General features: G+C 39.1%; 2 protein-coding genes and 1 non-coding gene across 3 annotated transcripts in view; 1 reads left to right on the top strand and 2 right to left on the bottom strand.

Moving 5' to 3' along the window:
• The window catches only part of DNAL1 (dynein axonemal light chain 1), a 30,296-nt gene extending 14,001 nt beyond the window's left edge, over positions 1-16,295 (top strand). The window contains exons 5-8 of the mRNA XM_065872325.1: positions 1,404-1,459; positions 11,290-11,416; positions 12,475-12,615; positions 15,693-16,295. Coding sequence (XP_065728397.1) covers positions 1,404-1,459; positions 11,290-11,416; positions 12,475-12,615; positions 15,693-15,733 — 365 coding nt within the window. The 3' untranslated portion in view covers positions 15,734-16,295. The remainder of the gene's footprint in view (positions 1-1,403; positions 1,460-11,289; positions 11,417-12,474; positions 12,616-15,692) is intronic.
• Positions 7,875-7,947, bottom strand: TRNAW-CCA (transfer RNA tryptophan (anticodon CCA)). Its single transcript has one exon. It is a non-coding gene; the product is annotated as a tRNA-Trp (tRNA).
• An 8,340-nt stretch (positions 16,296-24,635) lies between the features above and the next one.
• PNMA1 (PNMA family member 1) lies at positions 24,636-26,569 on the bottom strand. Its single transcript, XM_065872545.1, has one exon. It carries the CDS (start codon positions 26,477-26,479, stop codon positions 25,421-25,423), a length of 1,059 nt encoding a protein of 352 aa, XP_065728617.1. The 5' UTR covers positions 26,480-26,569; the 3' UTR covers positions 24,636-25,420.
• Positions 26,570-27,434: the final 865 nt, after the last annotated feature.

The following is a 27,434-nucleotide window of genomic DNA, read 5'->3' as shown; positions in this document are numbered from 1 at the left end:
GCCTGGATTCGATCCTTGGTCAGGAAACTAGATCCTGTATGCATGCTGCAGTTAAGAGTTTGCATGCAGCAACTAAGAGTCCTCATGCCACAACTAAGAAGCCCACATGCCTCAACTAAAGATCCCTCATGGGCTTCCCTGGTGGCGCAGTGGTTGAGAGTCCGCCTGCCGATGCAGGGGACACGGGTTCGTGCCCTGGTCCGGGAGGATCCCACATGCCACGGAGCGGCTGGGCCAGTGAGCCATGGCCGCTGAGCCTGCGCGTCCAGAGCCTGTGCTCTGCAACGGGAGAGGCCACAACAGTGAGAGGCCTGCGAACCGCAAAAAAAAGATCCCTCATGCCGCAATGAAGATCCCGCATACCGCAACTAAGACCCGTTGCAGCCAAAATTAAATAAATAAATAAATATTTAATAGATAAATAAACATAAATAAAAATATCTTCCTCTGACCATAGACTGACTCTCAGTTCCTCCCCCAAACCAACCATTTCTACTTTTCTCTTCCAGAAATAACCTATAGATATAAAAATAGAAACATTCTTTTAAAAAATACAAATAGACATTTTTTAACCAATCACAATCTAATTATTTTAAGAAATGAAAGCAAAAGATTTTTAAAATACTGATTCATTTGATTTCACTTCTAATCCTTTGTAGAGCAAGATGGACCAAATATGTTTTCTATTTTCTAGTGTAAGTCCTCATATTATAAGAGGTTTGAAATATATATGCTCCCAAATTTAAAGTTTAAATCTTCTTTACTCGTATTTTATCCTTGTAGTATTAAAACCATGCATTTCAAATAGCTAACCATTTAAAATTTAACATTGACATGATGTGCAATTGTAGTGTTTACCTTAGTGATATGTCTATGTTATTTCTTACTTGATTACCATTTTTTATTAATACAGCCTTTTTTATTATATAAGAATATTTATTATATAAATGTATTTTTAATTAAAAAATTATTATTATTTTTAAACTTTTTGGCTGCATTGGGTCTTTGTTTCTGCACATGGGCTTTCTCTAGTTGCAGCGAGTGGGGGCTACTTTTCGCTGCAATGCGTGGGCTTCTCAATGTGGCGGCTTCTCTTGCTGTGGAGCACGAACTCTAGGCACAAGACTTCAGTAGTTGTGACACGCGGGCTCAGTAGTTGTGGCTTAAGGTCTCTAGAGTGCAGGCTCAGTAGTTGTGGCACATGGGCTTAGTTGCTTTGTGGCATGTGGGATCTTCCTGGACCAGGACTTGAACCCGTGTCCCCTGCATTGGCTGGCGGATTCTTAACCACTGCGCCACCAGGGAAATCCCTATATAAATGTATTAAAGCTTTATTATATTAGATTTATAACAATTGTGTAATATGATTCTAATAAACCAAAATTGTTTTCTTTCCTCTACAGAAAACTTGAGAATATTGTCTTTAGGAAGAAATAACATAAAGAACTTAAATGGACTGGTAGGTTGTTATTTATTACTTAAAAAAACATACACTCTTTTTCTTGAGTATGCAAATAATACTTGTCTGTTGCAGAAACTTTACAAAATAGAAAAGCAAATATAAAAATTACCTATAAACCACAGCTAACATTTTGATTGACATCTTCCTTGCCTTTTTTTCCTATTCTTTGGTGGGTATGTAGAAAATGAAATCATATCATATATATTGTCTTGCATCTCTTTTTTTTACTTAGTATATAAAGATCATTTTTTCCATGTCATTCATTCATTCAGCAAATTCATTCAATATATTTCCTGAATGCCTGCTTTTAGCCAGGCACTGTTCTAGGCACTAGAGATACAGCAGGATATAAAATAAAGTCCTTGCTCTCATTGAATTTAAATTATAGTGGAGGGAGACAGACTAGAAAATAACTGCATAATAATACATCAGGTGGTGATGAATGCAGTGAAGAAAAACAAGGCATATATATTCCAAATAGATAATTATTTCCATTAAATTTTACTGTTAAAAATTATCTCAAGTTTCTGCCTGGCCAGAAAATTTTAAATTCTAATTTTATATTTTCCTAATTTATATATTTTTCCAAATTTATGTTATCTTCCTATGTGGTTAACATGTCATCTCTATCTTTGTAGCATTTATATGGATTTTATGGTGATAGTGGAATAAAATATAATTATTGATTTAAGAAAAACAAAAACGAGGCATATAAGAGAATGTAGATTGATGGGAAGTCCTCTCTAAAAGTGAGAATGTAGGCTCTAGAGCTGACCAAGGGACCAGTGCTCCAGACTGGTGAGGGACAGCAAGTGCAGATGTCTTGAAACTGAAGCTCCTTGGTATGCTTGAGTAAGAGCAAGAGTTGAATGAGGGAGAATTGTCCTCATTGAGGTTGGAGAGGGAGCCAAGAACCAATCCTTATAGGACTTGGTAAGATTTTAGATTGTTTTCCATGTGGATTGCAAAGCCATTGGAGGTTTTTTGTTTTTTTTTGTGGTACGCGGGCCTCTCACTGTTGTGGCCTCTCCCGTTGCGGAGCACAGGCTCCGGACGCGCAGGCTCAGTGGCCATGGCTCACGGGCCCAGCCGCTCCGCGGCATGTGGGATCCTCCCGGACCGGGGCACGAACCCGTGTCCCCTGCATCGGCAAGCGGAGTCTCAACCACTGCGCCACCAGGGAAGCCCCATTGGAGGTTTTTGATCAGAGGATTTTATTTAAGTTTTTAAAATAATTTTCAACCATACTTTTAAAATGACAGCATAATAGTCTATTTTATTGATGTACCATAATTTATTTAAATAAGTTATTATTCGTTATTTATTTACAGTTTGGAGTTATTATAATCAATGCTGTTATAAATCTCCTTTTAGCTATATTATTGCACACATCTATGAATGATTCCTTGGATAAATTCCTTGAAATGGAATTGCTGGGTCAAAAGTATGAATTTCTTTTAAGGCTTTTGTGACATATTATCAAGTTATCCTTTGGAAAGCTTGTAACAATTTATACTACCATCAATAATGTATGAGGGTTTTCGTTTCCCTTTACCAACCTTGGGCATTTTTTAATTTTTTTGAAGTTTTTGACAGTGTATTTTATTTGTATATTTATTGGCCATTTGAATTTCCTTGCTAAGTTGAGATGGAACAATATTGTAAAACAAGGCAATTTCAGAAAAGATGAAACAAATTTCTTTTTCTTGTGTACGTTCCCCAAAAGATAATAATTTTTTTTAAGTGCTAATTGTTATCATAAAAACCCTGAAATATTTTGTAAGTTGGGTTTCCTGTCCCCTTCCCAAGCCCGTTAATTCTAGCCGTTCTTCATAAGAGTCAATGAGGCTGAAACTGCAGTGCTTCCCAACAATAACCTCCCAAGACCAGACAGGCTAAAATGACCATTCTCCTTCCCCACCCATTACAGAAACAGCCAAAACACGTGAATAGGAGTCAGTGTTCAGAGGTGCAATTTTGGAATTATCTTCAATTATCTGATAATATTCCCACATCTACATGTCTACTTACTGACATAAATTTATAAAATGCTTGGAAATTCTTAGAGATTACATTCTGTAGTTAAATAAAGGGAGTTTTCTCCCCCAAAACAATAACCAGTAGATGAATTATTTGCTTTCTAGCTAGATGTGATGAATAAAATCCTAATGATCTATAAAAAAATTTTTTTTTGATGTTCTAAATGATTGGTAAATGTAACGACATTTTGCCTTCTCTTCATTCTGTTAGCCTTAGATGGTAAAAATGTCATATATAGGGACATTATTCATAATGGATAAAATATTATAGTACAAAAATTCAGAATTTATTATACTTCATGCTAAACATTACTTTGAATTATCTGTAAAGGAAGAGTTTGCAAATAAATATACCCCTAAATTTTTAGGGCCAATATGATAAATGCTTGATGTTCCCCCAGGTATTTACAGAACACCAGATTCTCAACTATTGATATGGTGTATAATTTCTCCCATGAAATGTAATATATACCTAGAAACCAGAAAGAAATTGTAAATATAGGATTAAAGGCATATATGGAGATATTATCTAGCTGAACCATCACTTACTTAGATCTCTTTACTTTCTATAGACTGCTATCAATAACCCCCAGCAGTTGGTTTTTTCCCCAGGATATGTGTGTGTGTGTGTGTGTGTGTGTGTGTGTGTGTGTGTGTGTGTGTGTGTATACATACACCAAAAACATTTAACCAGTCCAAAAGCTTTACTACTTATGCAAAGATTAAAGAAAAATATGTCTGCATAGGGATACAGATGGTGGACTTCAGATAGGGTCACATGCTGAGTTATTCATCTAGACACATCAGCCTCATAGCATGATTTGAATAGCTGCCTCAATAAGTTACAAATAGCGACTCTAATATGTGCAACATGTAATGTTAAATTGAAGAAAAGGAGTCTATTTAAAACTACTTAGGAAAACTGACTATTAAGGTACATTATAAGCCTGTTCTTATATGTGATTTGCTGGCCTCTGCTTTCCTTTCGGATCTCATTTCATATTACTCTTCTTCCTAGTTGGTAATCTCCAGCAACTGGCCTTCTTTCTCTCTCTTGAACATGCCAGGTTCATTCCCACCTGAGGACATTTGTACTTGCTGTTTCCTCTGCCTTAAAAAACTCTGTTACCCTGGATTTCCACATTACTGGCTCCTTAACTTTCACACTTCAGTTCAGATGTCACTTCCTCAAGAGACCCAACTATCCTATATCTAAAGCAGTCCTCTAGGCAATAACTCTTATCACCTATAATTTTTTTCCATTTTTCTTATTTGTTTGTTTTCTTTCCCTCTCTCTGTCTCTCCCTCTGTCTCTGTCTCTTTCTCTCTGTGTCACACACACACAAATTCTGATAAGCACGTCAGTTCTGTTCATCACCATCTACACTGGTGTTTTATACACGTAGTAGGCACTCTATAAATATTTATTGTGACTTAATAATGCTTTGTAATATTACTAATTAGAAAAACTATTAGGTTAAAATTTTAATTCTAAGAGTAATAGATGTAATTGTATTTAAAAAACAAATCAAGCAATTCATAAATGTATGAAATACACTATGAAAGTCTTTCCTCTCCCTACCTCCTCAAGTCCATGAGGTAACAGAAATAATATTGGTATACTTTAAATTCTTTTCTGTGCACAAATAAACAGATATCTGTGTGTGTGTTTGTGCACGTGCATGCATGTGAGTGTGTGTGTAATATATATTTGTACTGATAATATACTGGGCATATTTTTCCTGCTTTTTCATTCAATAATATATCAGGAATATCCTCCATGTAAAAACAGGCAGATTTAATGCATTCTTTTCAATAGCTGTTGTTTTCTACGTCATCAGTGTATGGCAGTGTATTTAACTATTCATATATTGCTGAACATTTAGAGTGTTTCCAGATATTTTATTGAAGAAGGGGCGTCTGTCTGTCTGTCTCTCTTTTTTTTGCTATTACAAATCATGCTGTAGTGAACATCTTTTTACATATATCCTTTAGCAGTTATTTGAATCTTTACATGGGCTAGATTCCTAAAAGTAGAAAAGCTGAGGTTATTTTTGTGCATTTAAATTTTTGACAAGTACCTCAGATTGCTCCCACAATGCTTATGCCAGTTTCCACTTCCATCAATGGTATAAGGGTGAGGATTACTCCCTCCACCCTCAACATCCCTGAGTATTATCCATATTTTTAATATTTGCCAATATGATAGGCAAAAAAGGAGTATTACGTTGTTTTAATCTGTATTCTTTAGTTAGTTGTGACTTTGAACATCTTTTTATATACTTATTGGTTATGCATGTTTCCTCTTTTGGAAATTGACCTAACATCTTTTACCCATTTTCTACTTTTATCTTCTTCTTATTACTAGGCACTCCTCAATATTCCTAATATTTATCCAGTATTGATAATGTTATTACTATTATTGTTGTTACATTTATGAACTGTGTAGCAGACTCTTTACATGCATTATCTCATTTGAAACTCACAACAAGTAGATAATATCCTCATTTTAAGATAAAAAATCCTCAGTCCTCATTTTAAGATAAAGAAACTGAGGCTCAGATAGTTATGTAAAATGCCCAGGTATAGTGAACAGGCGCTGTTAAACCCTATTGCTGAGATGAGCAGTCTGTCAATAGCTATCAGTGTCTTCAATGTGTATTTACTTTGTCCCAACTATTCTATTTTTTTTTTTTTTTTTTTTTCTTTTGCGGTACATGGGCCTCTCACTGTTGTGGCCTCTCCCGTTACGGAGCACAGGCTCCGGACGCGCAGGCTCAGCGGCCATGGCTCACAGGCCTAGCCGTTCCACGGCATGTGGGATCTTCCCGGACTGGGGCACGAACCTGTGTCCCCTGCATCGGCAGGCGGACTCTCAACCACTGCACCACCAGGGAAGCCCTGTCCCAACTATTCTATATCGAAGAGTTTTTCATACTCACATACATGAACAAAGATGGTGGACCAAGTACATTCATTGAAATATAGCTTGTATAAAAGACTGCAACAATCTAAGTGCCTATCAGTAGTAGACTAGCTAAACAAAATATATCAAAGGGGAAAATGAGGTAGGACTTACCTATATGTGCTGAAATAGAATAATTTGCAAAGTATATTATTAAATGAAAAGAAGCAAAGTGGATATTTCTATGTACATATATGCATAGAATATTTCTGATGATAGCTGTTACCTCTGGGGAAGGGAACGGGCGTGGGTGAGAAAGAGACTTTTCATTATACTTGTTTGCACTATTTGATTTTTGTTATGTTGTTATCTTGTGTGTTACTCTTTTTTAAAAAATATTTTATATTTTTATTTAGGTGATGATTATGTATGTTACTCTTTAAATTAAAAAAAAAACAACTAATGATCCCCCCTCAAAATACAAACAAAATATTTGTGCACTTATATTCATAGCAGCATTATGCACTGTAGTCAAAAGATGGAAGCAACCCAAGTGTCCATCTACAAATGAATAGCTAAACAGACAAAAGAAAAGATGATGAAGGAGAGAAAAAGGGCAGGAGGGAAGAGGAAAAGGTGGAGGACTTAGTCAAATCTAGGTAATCTGATTACAAATTCCATACTGTAATTTAATGCAAAGTTTTCAGAATTATTTAATATATTTTCTCTTACTTTGTCACTTGTCTTTTTACTTTATTCATAGTTGCCGTATGGAGTTTTAAATTTTTTATTTGTCAAATCTTTATAACAACTGTGTTTTGTATCTTATATAGAAGGTCTTCACTTCTAGATTATGAAAAAATCATCTTATATTTTCTTTTAGTACTTCTATTGCTTTTTAAGTATAAATTTAAAAAGTTTATACCTTTAAACCATCTGGAGTTTATTTTTGCAAATTGCATGTGACAGATATCAGACCTTATTTTTTTTCCTCCAAATGGTTAGCCATATATTGAAAAGTCTCATTTTCCTACTGTTTGGAAATGCCACATACTAAATAAACTCTTGTATATGCATGGGTAGGTTCCTGGATGGTCAAGTTTTTTTTTTGCTATACGCGGGCCTCTCACTGTTGTGGCCTCTCCCATTGTGGAGCACAGGCTCTGGACGCGCAGGCTCAGCGGACATGGCTCACGGGCCCAGCCGCTCCACAGCATGAGGGATCCTCCTGGACCGGGGCACGAACCCGTGTCCCCTGCATCGGCAGGTGGACCCTCAACTACTGCGCCACCAGGGAAGCCCTCTTTTTTTTTTTAAGGCTAATCCTTTTGGCAAGTGTTTTTTATTTATTTTATTTATTTATTTAAAATATTTATTTATTTATTTAGGCTGTGCAGGATCTTTAGTTGTGACATGCAGACTTCTTAGTTGCAGCATGCAGATCTTAGTTGCGGCATGTGGGATCTAGTTCCCTGACCAGGGATCGAACCTGGGCCCCCTGCATTGGGAGCATGGAGTCTTACCCACTGGACCACCAGGGAAGTCCCTCAAGTTTCTTTCTGTTTGTTGTTTTACCTATATATTTCAGTTCCAATATCATGTTGCTTTATTTTTCTTTCACTTTATAATATGTTTTGATATCTATTGAGACAGGTCCTCTTTGTTCAAAATATTTGTGGCTTTTCTTGGACATTTATTCTTCAAGAGAAACTTGAAAATCAGTCTATCAAGTTTGTAAAAAATAAAATCTCATTGGAAGTCTTAGTAGAGTTGCATTGAATCTATAGATTGACGTGGAGAGAATTGATTTCTTTTCATTTTAGAAAACCGAACCTCTATACCTATTAAACAGTAACTTCCCATTGTCTCCTCCCACCAGCTCTGGCAACCACCATTCTACTTTCTGTCTCTATGAATTCGACTACTCTAGATATCTCATATAAGTAGAATCATACAGTATTTGTCTTTTTGTGACTGGCTTAGTTCACTTAGCATAATGTCCTCAAGGTTCATCCATGTTGTAGCATATATCAGAATTTCTTTCCTTTTTAAGGATGAATAATATTCTGTTGTATGAATAGACCATATTTTGTTTATCCATTCATCCATCAACAAACACTTGGGTTGTTTCTTCCTTTTGGCTGTTGTAAATTATGCTGCTATGAACATGGGTATCCAAATATCTCTTTGAAACCCTACTTTCAATTATTTTGGATATATGCCCAGTAGTGGGATTGCTGGTTCATATGTTTTTAATTTTTGGATGAACTGCCAAAATGTTTTCCATAGCATCTACACCATTCTACATTCACACCAACAGTGCACAAGGATTCCCATTTCTCCATATCCTTGCCAATACTTGTTATTTTCTGTTTATTTGACAGTAGTCATCCTAATAGGTATGAGGTGCTAGCTCATTGTGCCAGCCTCCTTATTTTACAGAGTTAGAAACTAAGAAGAGAAGTGATTTATTCACATGCAGAAGCAGACCAGTTTGCTAAATGCCTGTTCATTCAATGTACAGTTCTCCAAAGGGCTAGTTTATTGAATGACAGATTTCACTGAATTGAGTCACACAGACTTAGCCAGTTTTTATTGATTAACATTCACCAGATTGCTTCACCAGAATTTTGTCTTTATTACCTACTTACAAATATATAGAAAATTGTGTTGCTTGGAATGGTTTCAACACCTTTTAAACTTTTCTTTAAGATTTTATTTAGTGTTAATTTTAGTGCAGCTGTTTTATCCCAGCTGTTAGATTTGTCAGTCCATCTTTGTAGAATGTCAGTTTCATATGTTAGACACTGATCACTTCTCAAATGATTAAAACACATAAAAATAGTAATCTAATTGAGTTGGTTAGTGAATTGTTATATTTAGGGAAGTAGGAAAAACAGTGGAATAGATTGAAAATGTACTGAAAGACAAAACTATGCCCTGGACACCCAAAATCTATACAACATTTGTTAGTCAATATACATAAGAAATTCTCATTCTGCAATGAGAATTTATATTCCCAAGTAAAGTCCCCAAATGCACAGAAATTTGGTCATGGCAGAACAGCTGCATCCAATTGGCTGAAAACTAAACTGAAACTCAATTAATGCTTGTAAGGAATGAACAAAGCAAAACAGACATCTTCAGAAGTTATCCTGTCTAAAGTAATTTCTATCCTATCCTATCTAAAACAAATTGCTATAATTTGTAAGTAGTTAACCAGTTTTTCAGTAAATCAGTAAAAGAGTAAATTCAGCAAATTGGCTGTTTGGAGAACTGATCAAATTGGCTATGTGAAAACTGACCAAGAGTCCTCATCTGCACATGTAAAATGACACTAAGTAAGTGGCAGAACCCAGAATTGAGCCTAAACTTTCTAATTAGTATTATTTAGTCACTATTTTTTCTGCTGCCTCACACTTTCAGTGCCAGGATGGACTGATTTAAAAGTTTCTTTTACTTTGAAATTGTTGTTTCTCCTACTTAGAAAGTTGAAACTAAGATGAACTGTGGGCCTTGGGATGACACACAGAACTAACTCAGACCATTCCATTCTCAGCTTTTCCCCTTGGTTCCATCTGTATGGAAAATGCATTAATGATCTTTATCCAGAGTACATTTATTCTCTTTATAGTCTTTAAAGGGACAGTTACCAGGACATAGACCTGGGTCCTACATTCTAGCATTACCATGTGGATGTAGGTAAATCCTTTTGGGTTAAGAGGGGATTGAACATCGAACTGATTCTGCCTAGTCACTTTTTTGTTTTTTAAGGAACAAATAATCACTACATTTTGTCTTTTGTATATGAAAGAAGGAAAAGTTTTTGTGCCACTATTGATTGTATCTAGCAGTTAAGAGTCAGTATGACATAATCATTATAGTATAATGAAAAGACTATGGGTTTTAAGTTGAGTTTTATACATCAGAAAAAATAAGGTGAATTGATGCATAGATAGCAGGATGGATAGATGGACCAGATATGTGACAGGAAAAGGATAGTAAAATGTTAATGGTAGAAGCTGGGTAGTAGATATATGGGTATTTACTGTAATATTCTTTCAACTTTTTTATGTTGGAAAGTTTTCATAACAAATATTTTTTAAAAACCCTGAAATTTAGACATAGGTCTACTATTTAATAACATTGTTGGGAATTCCTTGGTGGTCCAGTGGTTAGGACTGCGTGCTTTCACTGCTGTGGGCTTGGGCTCTATCCCATCCTGCAAGCTGCGTGGTGCAGCCAAAAAAAAAAAAAAAAAAAGCATTGTGATCTTAGAAAAAGCCCTTAATCTATCTAGAATAGAAATCAAATAACCTGCTTTGCCTATCTTAATTAAATAAGGATCAAATAATACAATGTATAGGGAAGTGATTTGAAAAGTATATTATTCAATAAAAATGATAAAATAGGGCTTCCCTGGTGGCGCAGTGGTTGAGAGTCCGCCTGCCAATGCAGGGGACACGGGTTCGTGCCCCTGTCCGGGAAGATTCCACATGCCCCGGAGCGGCTGGGCCCGTGAGCCATGGCCGCTGAGCCTGCGCATCCGGAACCTGTGCTCTGCAATGGGAGAGGCCACAACAGTGAGAGGCCCGCGTACTGCAAATAAAAAAAAAAAAAAAAAAAAAAAAAATAGTGCTCTTATTTCCTCTCTTGGTGATTTCAGTAGGTATTCTTAGTTCAGATCAGTTTGAAGAGAGGAAGAAAATGTTCTACTTGGCTTTCTTAATGAGAAAAAACTCCCACACAGCCTTCAGCTCTCCTGCCAGTGGACAGGTTAGTCTCAGTTCTCTCTGAAGGCCATTGTCTTTATGTTTATGAGGAGGGGGACAGAAGGAAAAACTTAAAAATAAGTATGTAAATAAAATTGCTTTCTTTTTCAGGAAGCAGTAGGGGACACGTTAGAAGAACTGTGGATCTCCTACAATTTTATTGAGAAGTTGAAAGGGATCCATGTAATGAAGAAATTGAAGATTCTTTACATGTCCAATAACCTGGTGAAAGACTGGGGTAAGTGAGGTTGTCTTTGCTAACCTTCTACCTCATGTTTATAGAAAATAGCCCTATAGGGAACAAGATACGAAATGGGGACATTTCTTTCTAAGCACAGAGGGAAATAGCTATAGGAGTTCCTATATTTCATCTAAACACTTGAAATTTACATTTAAATACTTAGAATGATTATAATTGAATAGGTCCTGGTCCTATTAATCATGAAAAAAATTAAACTATTGTCCAAAGGCCAAAAGGAATCGGTTTAATAATTCTTGGGTGGAAGACTTATTTAACATATATATTGCTTTTCTTTTTTATTGTACATTATCCATTTAGCATTTTAAAGCCCTATTGTGTGCCATGAACTATGCCAGGCTGTTGAGATACATAGTTGAATAGGACATTATCCCTGCCCTCAAGGAGTTCACAGCTTAGTTTTAAAGCCCTATTGTGTGCCATGAACTATGCCAGGCTGTTGAGATACATAGTTGAATAGGACATTATCCCTGCCCTCAAGGAGTTCACAGCTTAGTTTTAAAGCCCTATTGTGTGCCATGAACTATGCCAGGCTGTTGAGATACATAGTTGAATAGGACATTATCCCTGCCCTCAAGGAGTTCACAGCTTAGTGGGAAAGATTATGAGTTAATAATTGGAAAACTGTGTGATAAGTTCTACAACAGAGGCTTGAATGAGTTGCTTTAAGAATTTAGAGATGAGGGAATGGTAGAGACAAAGGCAGTTTAGTTTAGCTGATACTGATGTAGTACAGTATAGAGAAGACCTGTCACTGGAGATTGATTTGTTGATTCTGAACCTCATTTCCTCTTCTTATCCCATCCTTAGATTAGCATAAAGGTAGAAGAGGTATGTCTCGCTTTCCCTCCCTTTCCATAATGTCTTCAGAGAATGACTTCATATGGTATAATGTCCCCTACTTCCTTCAAAATCTTAAACAATGAATTGTTCTGAATAGTCACAAACTGAGGGCTAGTGATACTGGGATTCACCCTTCAAAATCATAAGAGTAAAACTTGCCATTTTAATATGGAATGTATTCTTTGTACTTGTAGGTGAATTTGTGAAGCTGGCAGAACTACCATGCCTAGAAGACCTGGTGTTTGTAGGCAATCCCTTGGAAGAGAAACATTCTGCTGAAGGGAACTGGATTGACGAGGCAACCAAGAGAGTACCCAAACTGAAAAAGCTAGATGGTGAGTGACTCTGGGCCAGCTTGGAAATGTTTTCTGGGTGTAAGAATTGAACTTGTAGCATGGAATCATGAAAAGGAGCAAAACTAAAGAAAATGATCGGTTATCTCTGGTCGCCAAGGCCACTTCTGTCTGTAGGAAATTTTGTGGTCCCAGTTTGGGCCAGAGTGAGATGAAAGACTTCTAGAATATTTAGACTGGTATAAGATCATCACTAAACCAAAAGCTTATAAGAAAGCTGGGTTTATTCTCAAGTCCCAAATGTATTATTTTGCAAAATAATTAGACATAAATAGTAAGGAGTTGCTTTTTCACAATTGGATCAAAATTATAATGTTCTCTCTCCCTCTCCCCTCTAATTTTAGTTTCTCAATACCTAAGATAGGTGAAAATGTCAGGAGAGATCCCTGACTGACTGGGTTCAAGTCCCAGTTCTAGCTTTTTTGTCATCGGGCTGGTTAATTCATCTCACCAAACTTTGTTCTTTTGTCATCTGAAAACCAGAAATAATAAAAGAGTCACAGACCTCCCTGGGTCTTTACTCCTTCCAGTGGTCCTATGAGGAAGCCAGGCCATTTTTACCTTAAACCTACAGAATGTTACATATCAATCATATCTCAATAAAGTTGGGGGGAAAAGATAATGAACATATATATCACCCACCAAAAATTTCTTTTTGCCTCTTTGTAATCCCTCCCTCCTGCTGCTCACCACCATCCCTCCCAAGGCAGTCACTGATCCGCTTTCTGCCCCTATAGATTAGTTTGTATTTTATAGAGTTTTATATAAATGGAATCATGCAGAATGTTCCCTTTTTTCCCTCTGGCTACATACCTAGCAGTAAAATAACAAAGACACTAGACTGCCTCTTGTGGGAGGTACAGGAATAAACAGGAAGAGGCAAACGGGTTTCTTAGATACTGGTGATGTTCTGTTTCCTAAATTGGGTGATGGGTATACAATAATTGGTTTTGTTACTCTTTATTTATATTGTATCTATATGAATGAATATTTCATAAGTTAAAATAGAACAAAAGAGAGGGTACATTAGAGCCTTGGACTTCAGCCTTTTTATGTTCAACTTTGACCTCTAGAAACCATTTGAAATCATTTGTCTTCCTTTCTCATTGTGCACAGGAAGTGAACCCTTCCATTAAGAATGGAAAAGAATCCCTTATATAGACCCTGAATAGACCAAGCCACATTATATACAGGCTTTTGGACCAAATATTGACTTCAGGCCAATCTGAACAGCCCCTAGAAAAACCAGCTGGTCTATCCTAAACCAGTGAGATGGACCAGAACACAGGTGGCCACAGCTGCTAGCTTGCCTCTTTTTGCTCCTCTTCAGTTGCTTGTAAGAAAAACTGAGGGGGCTTCCCTGGTGGCGCAGTGGTTGAGAGTCCGCCTGCTGACGCAGGGGACACGGGTTCGTGCCCCGGGCTGGGAAGATCCCACATGCTGCGGAGCGGCTGGGCCCGTGAGCCATGGCCGCTGAGCCTGCGCGTCCGGAGCCTATGCTCCGCAGCGGGAGAGGCCACAACAGTGAGAGGCCCACGTACTGCAAAAAAACAAAAAACAAAAAAAAACTGAGGGGTGTGAAAGAGCTAAAATGAAAAAGACAGACAATACCAAATGTTAGTGGAACATGGAGCAACTAGAACTCTCACACCCTGCTGGATAGTAATGTAACTTGGTATAACTTTGGAAAACTGGCATTATCTACATACATATCCCACATGACCCAGCAACTTTTCTCCTAGCTGTATACCCAGAAGAAAAGAGCATGGATGTTTACCAAAAGATCTGTATGACAATGCTCATTGCACCACTATTTTAATAGCTACAAATTGGAAACAACCCAAATGCCCAACAACAATAGAATAGATAAGTAAATTATGACATATTCGTACAATGGAATATTCAACAGCAATGAGAATGAATGAACTATAGCTTCACACAGTATACATGAATCATATAAACATAATGTTGAGTAAAAGAAGCCAGACACAGAGCGCACGCGACATCATTCTATTCATATCAGTTTTAAAATCAGGCAAAATAATCCATGGTGTTAGACATTAGGATAGAATATACCTTTTGTTGGGGGACAGTGACTGGAAGGGGACCTGAGGAAGTTTTGGGGGTTCTGATAATGTTCTCTTCCTAATCTGGGTGCTGGTTACCAGATGTGTTCACTTAGTATACATTTATCAATCTGTACACTTATAATTTGTGTACTTTGTATGTATATTTCAATAAAACATTCACTACCCCCCACAAACAGATGCTGTGGGGAGTACAGAGGGGTAAGACTCTGCTCGTTGCCATAAAGAAGAATCACACAGGAAGAGGCACTGGAGATGGCTCTTAATTAAGGGTAGGGCCTAGATGGAAGGGGTGTTACGGGGGGCATTCCAAAATGGAGGAACTTTGTTAGCCAGGAGTCCAGAAGTAGTAGGCTGCAAGATGAGTTTGGGAGACAGTGAGTTGATCAGTTCATCTGGAGTGGAGGGTGACTGGCTGAAGAGTTAAGACTGAACAGTAGACTAGGGTCAGATTGTGGACATGCTTCAAATGCCAGAGCTCAGAAATGGCTGGCTCTTGGGCCAGTGAGAGCCTGCAGATGTATTTCATTTTCTGTGCCTTGGTTCTTTTTATTTTTTTCCAATTTATCCCCAATGTTTAGTATTTGGGGGAGTAACATAAAAATTCAGATTCTGGCAATACTGGGATTGCGTATTTTATTGTGAAAAATGAATATTTCTTTGTGTTTAACATACAGAGTTTTTAGTGTGTATAGGGCCTTATTTTTCTGCCTGGTACCTGTAGGCATTTTTATTTGTAACTCTGTATTTGGGGACCTGAATATTTATAATTACTTACATTAATCCATTTGGGAATTCTCCTGAGAGGCTTTTTGGATAATTAGAAATTTAAAAGATTATTTTATGATATTACTTTTATTATGGCACACTTCTCAGCATCTCAGAACTCCTCAGGTTAACAGAAAAATATTTTCAGTTAGAATTTAACAATCTCTTGAGAATGACCAGTAATAATTTTCTTTTTCATTTTAGGTACCCCAGTAATTAAAGAGGATGAGGAAGAAGATAACTAACACCACATTTTCCACTTTGTGTAACTTATTTAAATGTCATAAGAACAATAGATAAGTTTTGTATAGTTGTCTATTATAAAGATTCTGTGTGGGGCAAATGGTTCTTAAGATAAAACAAATCTTTCATTCCTTTTTTTCTCATAACCTATTCAGTGTTTCTCCCCCAAAATGATAACACCAACTTTATATATTCTAGTGCTCTTTTTAGAAGCTATAAATTTTCAATTTTTGTCTTCAGTCCCAGTTATGTACTGCGTGGCCCCATCTACTGAAACCTTTATAGACCAGTCGTTTTTAACAACAAAGGAACAAATGTGATTCTTTATTCAGTTTGTTCAGTTTTTTCATTTTTGTTTCTGTTTTTTTTTTTTAGGCCAGGCATTTAAATATATACACTTAACTTTTGAATCTGTAGGCCATCTTTCTTGAAGGTCCATCTCTTTATGACTCAGAAGCACAAATGTGTCATGCCTTTGGTTTGGGAAGAGCTCCTCTTAGAAATATAGCAGCAGTCCTAGAATCAAGACTCCAAAGTCCAGTTTGAAAAACTATGGTGAAAAAAGGAAAAATTAGTACCTTGGAGGCCTTATAGCCCATGTTATATTTTCTTATTTGTTGTTCCAAAAGTGTGTGCATTGTCAACTGGAATTTATGTTGTGTTTACCTGCATGTCCACTCAAGTCCTGCAAACAGTCAGCCAGTCATTCCGTGATCCAGGTCAGTGGTTAAAATGACTGTTATAATCACTCCTTTGACCAATACTTTGGCCTTATTACACATATGGACCTGATCTTAGGCATACTTTTTGGTTATAGTTCCTTATATTGGGTTGGCCAAAAGGTTTGTTCGGTTTTTTTCCGTAAGATGGCTCTAGCAGCACTTAGTTGTCTTTAACTTCATTTGAAACAATTTTGTTAGATTGTATTGTGACAGCTGTCATATCATCATGCATTAAAAAAAAACATCAAAATTGGTGAATTTTTGTGTAGCCATTTTAATATTGAAGATGGAAGAAAAAAAGCAACAGTTTTGGCATATTATGCTTTATTATTTCAAGAAAGGTAAAAACGCAACTGAAAAGCAAAAAAAGATTTCTGCAGCCTATGGAGATGGTGCTGTGGCTGATCGAATGTGTCAAAAGTGGTTTGTGAAGTTTCGTGCTGGAGATTTCTCGCTGGAAGATGCTCCACAGTCGGGTAGATCAGTTGAAGTTGATAGCCATCAAATCAAGACATTAATTGAGAACAATCACCGTTATACCACGTGGGAGATAGCCAACATACTCAAAATATCCAAATCAAGAGTTGAAAATCACTTGCTCCAGCTTGGTTATGTGAATCGCTTTGATGTTTGGGTTCCACATAAATTAAGCGAAAAAAACCTTCTAGACTGTATTTCTGCATGCAATTCTCTACTTAAACGTAACAAAAACGTTCCGCTTTTAAAACAAATTGTGGCGGGCAATGAAAAGTGGATACTGTACAATAATATGGAATGGAAGAGATGGTGGGGCAAGTGAAATGAACCACCACCAACCACACCAAAGGCCGGTCTTCATCCAAAGAAGGTGATGTTCTGTATATGGTGGGATTGGAAGGGAGTCCTCTATTATGAGCTCCTTCTGGAAAACCAAACGATTAATTCCAACAGTACTGCTCCCAGTTAGACCAACTGAAAGCAGCACTCGTCGAAAAGCGTCCAGAATTAGTCAACAGAAAACACATAATCCTCCATCAGGATAACGCAAGACTGCATGTTTCTTTGATGACCAGGCAAAAACTGTTATAGCTTGGCTGGGAAATTCTGATTCATCCACTGTATTCACCAGACATTGCACCTTCAGATTTCCATTTATTTCGGTCTTTACAAAATTCTCTCAATGGAAAAAATTTCAATTCCCTGGAAGACTGTAAAAGGCACCTGGAACAGTTCTTTGCTCAAAAAGATAAAAAGTTTTAGGAAGATGGAATTATGAAGTTGCCTGAAAAATGGCAGAAGGTAGTGGAACAAAAGGGTGAATACACTGTTCAATAAAGTTCTTGATTAAAATGAAAAATGTGTCTTTTATTTTTACTTAAAAACCAAAGGAACTTTTTGGCCAACCCAATATGTTAGATAAGTAAATATATATAAGCAGTAGTTATATTTGAATTCCTAGCCTAAATGTTGGCCATTCATATTTTCTAAAATTTGCCCTAATAACTTTGGTCTGTTGACCCTCATGTTGAGAGAAGTGATTGTTGTAAGGGTGTAGAACTTGAAAGACTGGATTTGGTACCTTTCAATAAGTGAAATTTAGTATTTCAAAATATATTTTTTCAAAAAGTTTAAGTTAAACAGCTCTTAAAATGAATTATGTATATGTTTGTGGATGGAAAAGAGATGTTTCATTATGGAATCCCAGGCAAACGGCATTATTTTTGAGGATTGCTTCTTCCGTGAAGCATAGCAGGTGATTTAACCTCAGAATTGCAAAGCAATAGTTGGATACAGAGCTTGGAATTTTTCATATAAGAAAAAGTTGTTTTTGGAAAATGCAAGATACGGTAGTCAGTAACCAGATGAAGTCCATAGTAGGCTGTGACTGAGTCACTGGTAGATTGCAAAAAAGATGTCAGAGGCCCTCTGCCATATTGTGCCTAAAGTCCCTCAACCAGAAACTATTGGCTCCTATTTCCCCATTTACTTGTGTAAAACTAGTCAAAGAGGGAAGAGTCATTTTTAAAAAGTGATTGCATAAGTAGTCCTGGCTTTCTGAAGTTTTCAGCTGTCATTCAAGTAGGAATTACATGATTTCTCTGAGTCACTCTGATCAAAAGGGACCACTGCTTTGACAATCAATTCTAAATAAAGGTCCAATACTATTTTTAGCTTCCTTTTGCTCTTCCTTACAGTCTGATAGGAAGAAATCTTTACTCTGACTGGCTTATACATTCAAAGCCTTTGACTATTTCTTTTGTGAACCATAGGCAATGAGAATTTTCCTTGGTGATGTTTAAACTAAGAAGACGATCTTCTTTTCTTGTACTCTGCACTTCATCTAGTAGGTAAGCTTAAAGCCCTATTGCTAGGTATGGATGTATTTTCTAAAAGTTATGCTGGAAGTGAATATAGTAGGGAATGAATGAATGACTTCATACTGAATTTATTTATAAAATGACTTACAGTGTTGGTGTTTGGTTTTCCTGAATTCTTAATATAGAAACTAATTTTCTCTGTTTCTCCTTGTTTCTTAATGTCTTTTAATCACTGGTAGTTCTCAGAGAAGTGTAAGGTGCTTTTCTGTGTCCATGTCACACAAAATTCATAATTCAGTTCCACTCAACAAATATCGAATGACTTCTGTGCCTCCTTTTCTTGGAATTAAAGCCAGAATCCATGTTATTAGAAAATGGAAGATAAGGTATATGAAGAAGTTCAGAATATTCTCTCAAATCATTCCTTAAATCATCCTTTACTGCTGCAAATTTAGCTGATGTTAAATGCTTTTGGTTTATGCTTCTTGGATTAGATATTTGACCTACTTGGAAGAGATTCTCTCTGTGCTCCTTGTTTAAAGCATTATGCCGTTTTAGTGGATCATTCGATTTCTTCTGTTCTTATAATGATGGAATCAGTACAGTATTTTAATTTTTCACAGGAAATTTTATTTTCGTCTACCAAGGAATTCAGCTTTCCTGTTTATGGCTGTATTACCTAGTCAGGTCTTGAAAGGTTTTTGTGTTCTCTGTAAATAGGCGTTTGTTCCTTTAAACCAGAGTTTCTCAACCTTGGCACTATTAATATTTTAGGCTGGATAATGTTGTGGGAAGGGGGGCTGTCCTTTGTAATACAGGATGTTTAGCAGCATCTCTGGCTTTACACATTAGATGCCAGTAGAACCCTCTCCCAAGTTGTGACAATCAGAAGTGTCTTCAGACATTGCCATCTATCCTCTGGGGCAGAAGGGTGGGAACAAATTCGCCCCCGGTTAAGAACCAGTGCTTTGTAGCAACATTCCTTTTTCCAAGGTCCATTTATTTTCACTCTGTAGCCATATGCTACCTGAGTTGTTATTTGAGAGAAGGTGATGTATTTAATAATCGTGGATGGAAGGAAATGGTCACTGGTGTTTTCCTTTGTCATGCTCATTTTAATAATTTTCACATAACGTTAGAAACTCAGGGCTGGAAGGTTCAACTTGTTTTTTAGCAGGGCCTCAGCTTTTATTGTTTAGCATTCTTATCTTAGGACAGTAATTATTAACCTACCTCTCTCCTACTATCAACAAAATCCAACTTTATGATAGATTTTGCTTTGTCTCTAAAGTTTAACATTTTAAGTGTACTTTAGAAAATGGATCATCCTTCTTAGGCGTTCATTCTTTAAGTATTCATTCATTGTCCAATAATGCACAAATTTTGTAGACTGTAGCAGTCCTTAAATACAGAAAAATATTGTATAAAATTTGGTAATCATATATGAAAGTAGCTGGTGTAGACACCGATTCTGCATGTGGACCGAAGACTATCTGGTCATGATAACTGGCCAGTAACTTGGTATGGTACTGGATCTATTCCACAAATAGAGGTGGTATAAGACACATAAATGTGGTTCCTGTATAGAAAGAAATTTTGACTTGAATAGATGCTTCTTCTGATACCTCTTACCAGTGGTCTGAAGTGGAATAAAGAGGAGTACGAAATGAATCTTAACTGTTAACTTATTCTCAGAGTTGGTGATGTGTAAGTAGAGTCGAAGGTGGTTATCTATGTGACCCAGAATCTTCCAGCTGGCTTTTTCTTAGGACTAAATGGAAAAAAGTATAGGGCCTAGAGAGGTTGGATTAAATCATTAACTTTAAAAAATTGGGGGGGAAGTGTCAAAGCATCAATCATGAGTAGTCTGATTGTCTAACTGCAGTCTGATTGTCTGCTCACAAAGACCTTACATTGTTAAGTATTGGTAAAGGAGGAAGAAATAACTGCTAAACTGAAAGTTACCCTTTACCAGAAATTAATTTCTTTGGCACACATTTTCTTTATTTGGGCTACTTAACGTGCCTGTAAATAATTAAATATAAAACAAGATTCAGTGTAGCAGAGTTGGTGCTTCTGACATAGCTAACAACTTGACCATATTCCTTAATCTTCATTTTAGCATGAGTGTTTTTAACTATAAAGTAAGTGCAATGAAAAAATTAAAGGTATTTTTTTTAAAAATCACTGAACTTTTAGAAATCCCTCATCTATATCTCTATTCCTGCCTTTTTATCAACCATTGACTTCAAAGAAAGAAAACTGAAAAACTAGACTGAGTCTTACCTTTTTCTAACTTAAGATAAATTTTCACTTGACACTTGGAGAAGTCATAACTGGATTCTAGTTAATTTCCCATATTGGGCAGGTTAGAAGGGAACCAGCCAACCAAATTATGATCTACCAAATTTAACCAGGGGGTGGGGGAGAGTAAGCTATTTTTCAGTAGATTTGCACTTTAAAATGAACTGGATGTTGGTTGGTGAAAAGTACTCTCAAAGGGAAGATGGGTAAATACCTAGCCTGCATGTGGATATTAGAGACTCAAACCTCATCCTTGCTCATTCTAAGCCCACCTGAGCAGTAGTTGTGTGTCAGCATAATCAGAGCCAGGATTTCCCTACTTCCTTACTTGGTGTCATCTTCCATGTCTGCTACATTAAGTCATCCCTCTGGGGGTATATCAAGAATTTCCTACTCAGAATAGAAACTTTGTGAGTTATCTTTCCTACATCTAGATTTTAAAAATTAATTTAGATGTTGGCTAGATTAAGTTGTGGCTAATGTTACAAGGGTGGGGAGTTCTTTGCTTGTTTGATCAGCAGGGTACCTGCCTCTGAGGTGCTATTGCCTAGAGTGATCAATCCCATCAAAAGACTGGTGAGTTGGTAGCTGTAGAGAATATACATATGGCCAGCTTCTCCCAGGGTGTCAGTCATGATCACGAGCATCACTCCAGAATCTTTGGCTTCTAGAAGCAACTCCATTCTGAAGAACATTTTAACATCTATTAATACGTCGGTAATAATCTTTTATATGCAGGAATTTTGCAGCATGTCTTTATGACTAAACTTACTGTGTTAAATTATTTAGAAATGTTGAGTTTCTGAATGTTATTTTGTGAGATGTTTTAAAATAGTAATAAATCGTGTTATTTTATAAAAAAATTAATGTGTATCTTTTTTGGTTACATGTCCATTAGTTTTACCTAATATAGAGCAACTGTGTGAACTTCCAATGATATTCAGTTCCGAAGAAGCTCAGTGTTTGGATAACATATCCCACACAGCTTGTGTGTGTGAGAGAGAGAGAGGGAGAGAAAGAGAGAATTGGGGATTGACTCATTTCTTTATGCCCAAAATTTTTTTTTCAGTAGTTTACTACCAATGATAACCTCCTCTCTCAAGTTTGTAAGTCTTCCCCAGAAGTTCTCTGGGCACAATTTCAAATGACTAGGATCCTGGAAGGCACTTCCAGCAAGTTACTACTGTACTTGCTTATTCCTAGTCCTCTCCTGACTTCCAGAAGTGTACAAGGTTAAGGTTGGCTGATGATAGGCCCTTGATTTGTGGTCTGGAATGACCTGACGTTGGCTAGCCCTTTTTTGATACACAAGAAACAGGAAGAACCCAGCAATAAATAGCAGTAATATTACACATTTTCCCAGCACATATTCTGTGCTATTATCAGTCAAATGTAATTTTGGTCACAGAATGGGAATATAGTGCAGTTTCTACTTCTTTATTCCACAATTCTTGGGTTGTGAGGACGTTTCTCTCCTTTAAAAGGCAGAAAGATTTTAATTTGTGCCTATTAAGAGAAAACCTTAGGCTTCCCTGGCGGCACAGTGGTTGAGAATCGGCCTGCCAGTGCAAAGGACACGGGTTCGAGCCCTGGTCCGGGAAGATCCCACATGCCACAGAGCAACTAAGCCCGTGCGCCACAACTGCTGAGCCTGCGCTCTAGAGCCCGCAAGCCACAACTACTGAAGCCGGCGCGCCTAGAGCCCGTGCTCCACAACAAGAGAAGCCACCGCAATGAGAAGTCTGTGCACCGCAACGAAGAGTAGCCCCCGCAAGCCACTACTGAGCCCGTGCTCTAGAGCCCACGAGCCACAGCTACTGAAGCCTGCTTGCATAGAGCCCATGCTTTGCAACAAGAGAAGCCACTGCAATGATGAAGCCTGCGCACCACAACGAAGAGTAGCCCCCGCTCGCCTCAACTAGAGAAAAAGCCAGCGCGCAGCAACGAAGACCCAATGCAGCCAAAAATAAAAATAATTTAAAAAAAGAGAAAACCTTAATTCAGAGCATAAATAGCACGTTATTTTTAGTTAATTGTTTCCTAGAACAAAGGGGGAACATCTAGAAGTCTGACATTTTTTTCTGCCATATATATGTATTACATTAAATATATGTATGTATATGTAGATATATACAATTATTATATATAATAAAAGGATCCTAAGTGATGACCTTCCCTTCTAAAATGCAATCAACTCGGCAGCCATAAAAAGATGGCATATCCCTATGTACAGGTAAAGTATGCCCATAACATACTGGGTGAAAAAAGTGAAGAACCTATTATTTCTTTTTGTTGTAAATGTAGTGTGTGTGTGTGTGTGTGTGGTGGGAGGAGGGAGTATGTTTATGATGGAGTGTTGGGGAGAAGGTAGGAGTGTGTGTGAAGACAGGACTGAGAGGTATGGAGAGTGTGTATGGAGCGCCATGCCTGTGGGAATGGAGGAGGAAGTTATGAGTGGGGAGGAGGGGCAACGGGGACATTTGTCGGGGGAAGTGAAGATTTGCGTGTCTCTTGTGGGGTCCAAGATGTGGAGATGTGTTGAGACGTGTGAGAGGGAGTCACAGACATAAGTGAGGACGTGAATAATTGTACAGAAAAATCTTAGGACATATACCAATATCAGCCTTCATAAATAAAAATTTTTACCTTGTGATTGTTATGCAGGCCAGCTATAAATTTAAAGCCTTGTTACTAGGGGAAAACCCCACTGAATTCTTATGTTCATTTAATCACTTCTGGATTTACTAGAATTTCAAAAGATGGACATCTTCAGTCACTGAATCTCTGCAACCAAACATGTCTTTAAACCGTATTTCCCTTTTTATATCCTCTTGATATAAATGGCTGCTGCAATACTGAAGCATTAATTTTATACAGGTATGATGAGTTATTCCTGCAGTGAAACATTTTTAGCTGAAAAAAGATTTAAAAGGGAACAAAAGCATTACTAGATAACCTCCTAAACCATTTCAGGATTTTCTAACATCTAATAGTAAGTTAACATTTACTTGTGTCTATTTTGCCTTCAAACATTTGTCTTGTAGAAAACATGCAAAAATTGAATATATTAAAAAGTACTGCTGGGGCTTCCCTGGTGGCACAGTAGTTAGGAATCCGCCTGCCAATACAGGGGACACGGGTTCGAGCCCTGGTCTGGTAAGATCCCACATGCCGTGGAGCAACTAAGCCCGTGTGCCACAACTACTGAGCCCGCACTCTAGAGCCCGCGAGCCACAGCTACTGAAGCCGGCGCGCCTAGAGCCCGTGCTCCACAACAAGAGAAGCCACCGCAATGAGAAGTCTGTGCACCGCAACGAAGAGTAGCCCCCGCTCGCCACAACAAGAGAAAGCCCGCGTGCAGCAACGAAGACCCAACGCAGCCAAAAATAAATTAATTTTTAAAAAAGTACTGCAATTTAAAGTTACATACTATGATATAAAGCTTAAAGTAAAACAACTGAGGTTTGGGGTTTTTTTTTTCAGTGACATGGGTAAGTCTTCCTAAGAAAAGAAAATATAATAGAGCTTAATTACACTGAAAGTTTTTTATACATGTCAGAAAAACAAGACAATAGAATTTTAAAAATATTTTTATTAATATACATGTATTTGATAACTTCGAACACTTAGAATCAGCATGAACAAGGTAAACTACACTTCAATGACAAAGATCTGAAATGGGGGAACAGATACTGTAACTGGTTCATATTAACCTCCCCTTGCAATCTGTATCTGTATCTTGTCCAGTGAAAACGATTTACACAGCTCTACAAGTGCAGTATTTTTCTAACAACCCATTTTGTAGTCTCGGAACACTTTACAGTTAAACTGATTTAGATGTTTAAAGATGAAAAATAAGAAATGTGCACTCTAAATTTGAATATCTAATTCACATTTCTTTACGTTAATGTAAATCAGGAACAATTTACAGTAAACACAAAAACTATTCACGATAGTAGTAATAACAGTTCACATTTTTACTGAACACTTCTTGTGTTAGCCAGGCCCTGCACTAAACATCTGAACATGCAATATCACATTTAATTACCTCGACGGGAAGTGTCACGAGTTCACGTTTTCCACAACTGATGATGATGCAAGCTGATGACAGCTTGCATTGAGCACTCGTGTCCAGACCTTTCCCTGGCATCGTAGCTAGCATGACTCGTACCGCAGCAGCTCTGGTGCTTGTTTGCACGATTTTACTAATGTCACATGAATACGCAGGCCTGACTCCCCCCCCCCCCCCAAAAAAAAAACATGGCTAAGACTTTACTACTAGGAGACACACGTGTAAGACAGCACAGAGACAACGAACGAAAGCAGCTGTGATCTAGGTCTGCACTAAAGCCCCTTTTATGGGGACTCAGAAGGACCCCTTCAGGCCTAACTGCAGGAGGGCAGCCTCAGCCTCCTCCTCCTCCTCCTCAGCCTCCCCCTCGCGGATCTGCACCAGCAACTGGAAGAGGTTTGGGGCTGGCCCTTCCGCAACCCCGGTCAGCCACAGCCTCCGGAGGGCCCCGCTGTGGTTGGCCCCGGCAATGACCTGCTCCAGGCGGGCTTGATTCACGTTATCTTTATCTATGGCCCCCTTCTCCACCACCTTCTGCAGCAGAGGCTCCAGACGAATGACATAAGCAGATAACTTTTCTCCCGGGTTCTGGTAAGTGTTCAGAAATCTGACCTGCACATCCCTAAAGCTCTCCACGCTCCCAAACACTTGCTCAAGCGCCTTCAGGCATTCGGCGGTTGTAATCGCAGGGTTGCTGATCTTGAGGATGCGTATGACATCAGCAGCAGGGCCTCTAAGACTCTCCATCAACCGCCGCCTCTTTTCCACATCTGACACCTGCCATTCCTCTATGACCTCATTAGTGTGCTCCAGCCAGGGATCAAATGTCTCCTCTCCAGGCCCCAGGATGTCCCTCCCGGAGAAGAGTGTCAGCTTCTTGTACCATATGGACTCAACAAGAGGCGGAATAACATTATGCAAAATACAGTTTAGCATCTCAGCTGGCATATGTGGGGTTGGGGCCGGAGTGGGGTTCTGAAACCCAAGGACACGGGCAACATCTTGCACGGTCCACCCCTCTCTTGCCAGGAAGAGGTGCAACCTTTCTAGAAATTCAGCATCGGAAGTCGGGGGCTTAAAGACCACTTTCCACACCCCTCCTTTACCTGGCATCTCCCTGGGGATCGCGGTGTAATCGACAGCACCAGTGAGTTCTAACAAGGCTGCTTTGGCATTCTCTTCCCTCCAGAACATTCTCCCAAGCACTCGATAGGGCACCTGGGGCATCGCAGCCTGGAGGGTCTCTTCGATTTCAGTCTCATCACAGTTCACTGGGATCCCCCAGACCAGCAGGGCTCTCTGGGAGTTCAAATCCATCCCCCTACACCAGTCTTCCAACAGTGTCATCGCCATTTTGCCAACTATCAAGGGCCCCAATTTTACAAAATACGGGTTACCGTGGTTCCCTGTGCTCTAGGACTTAGGACAACAGCAGACACTCCCCCGCAATATGCCCGAGGAGTCAAGCTTCACGCCACCACGATTAACAAACGACACCAGAGTCCTGCTCTCGTCCTTCCGCTGCCCCCCAGTGTCAGTCCTCCGCGTTCTCGGAGCGAAGCCTGCGGGATGCTCAGTTACGCGGCCACCGCCATCTTGAGTCTCTAGTCGGGGTCTGCGGGCCGGGTCCTCCACCTGCAGGCAGGGTGTCGCGTCGCAGCTCAGAGGCGAGGAGCGAGGGCGGGCGGCGAAGGCTGGAGCCGTCTGGCTGTAGAGGCCGGCGGGGTGTAATCGCGGGGCGTGGTCTTCTGTTCTCAGCCCGGGCGCCAGGCACTCGCAGCTGCTTCCGGCGTCAACCGGGCTTTCGCGGTCGGAGCCGGGCCTTCAGGCGCGCGAGAAGCCGCTTCTCTGCAGACGAGAACTGTGCCGCCCCCGGAGGAAGAGACTATCCCGAGGTCGCAGCGGCGGCAGCGGGGCCAGCCCGAGAGAGGGTCCTTCGCTGGCGCAGGTGCCCGTCTGGGCTGCGAGGACAGCCGGGGACCCAGAACACACGCGGCGGAGGCGCGGGTAGGATGCGGAAGCAAGGCTAGAGGCGGCGCAGACGAAGGCACGCCGCGGCGACTGCGCGCCCGAGCTGCTGCACGTTGAGGCGGGATGGCGCAGCGCGACTTCCGGTTGGTCAGACCCACAGCCAGCCGAGACGTTACGACCGCAGTGGAAGGCGGGGCCGGCCGGCAAGCGGCTTTCGCCCCGCCCCGCCCCCGCGGCCGAGCCTGCGCGAGCGTAGCCACGGCAACGGCGGCCCAGAAGACTGGCGACCCGAGTGCTCCGGCGGCCCGCAGAGGCGAGCGATTGCCTTGGTGCCAGC

This window comes from Phocoena phocoena, chromosome 2 (genome assembly GCF_963924675.1).
Source record: "Phocoena phocoena chromosome 2, mPhoPho1.1, whole genome shotgun sequence".
In the NCBI taxonomy this organism is placed as follows: Eukaryota; Metazoa; Chordata; class Mammalia; order Artiodactyla; family Phocoenidae; genus Phocoena; species Phocoena phocoena.
The sequence above is the reverse complement of the archived record's forward strand: the minus strand, read 5'-3'. Positions and strand labels throughout refer to the sequence as shown.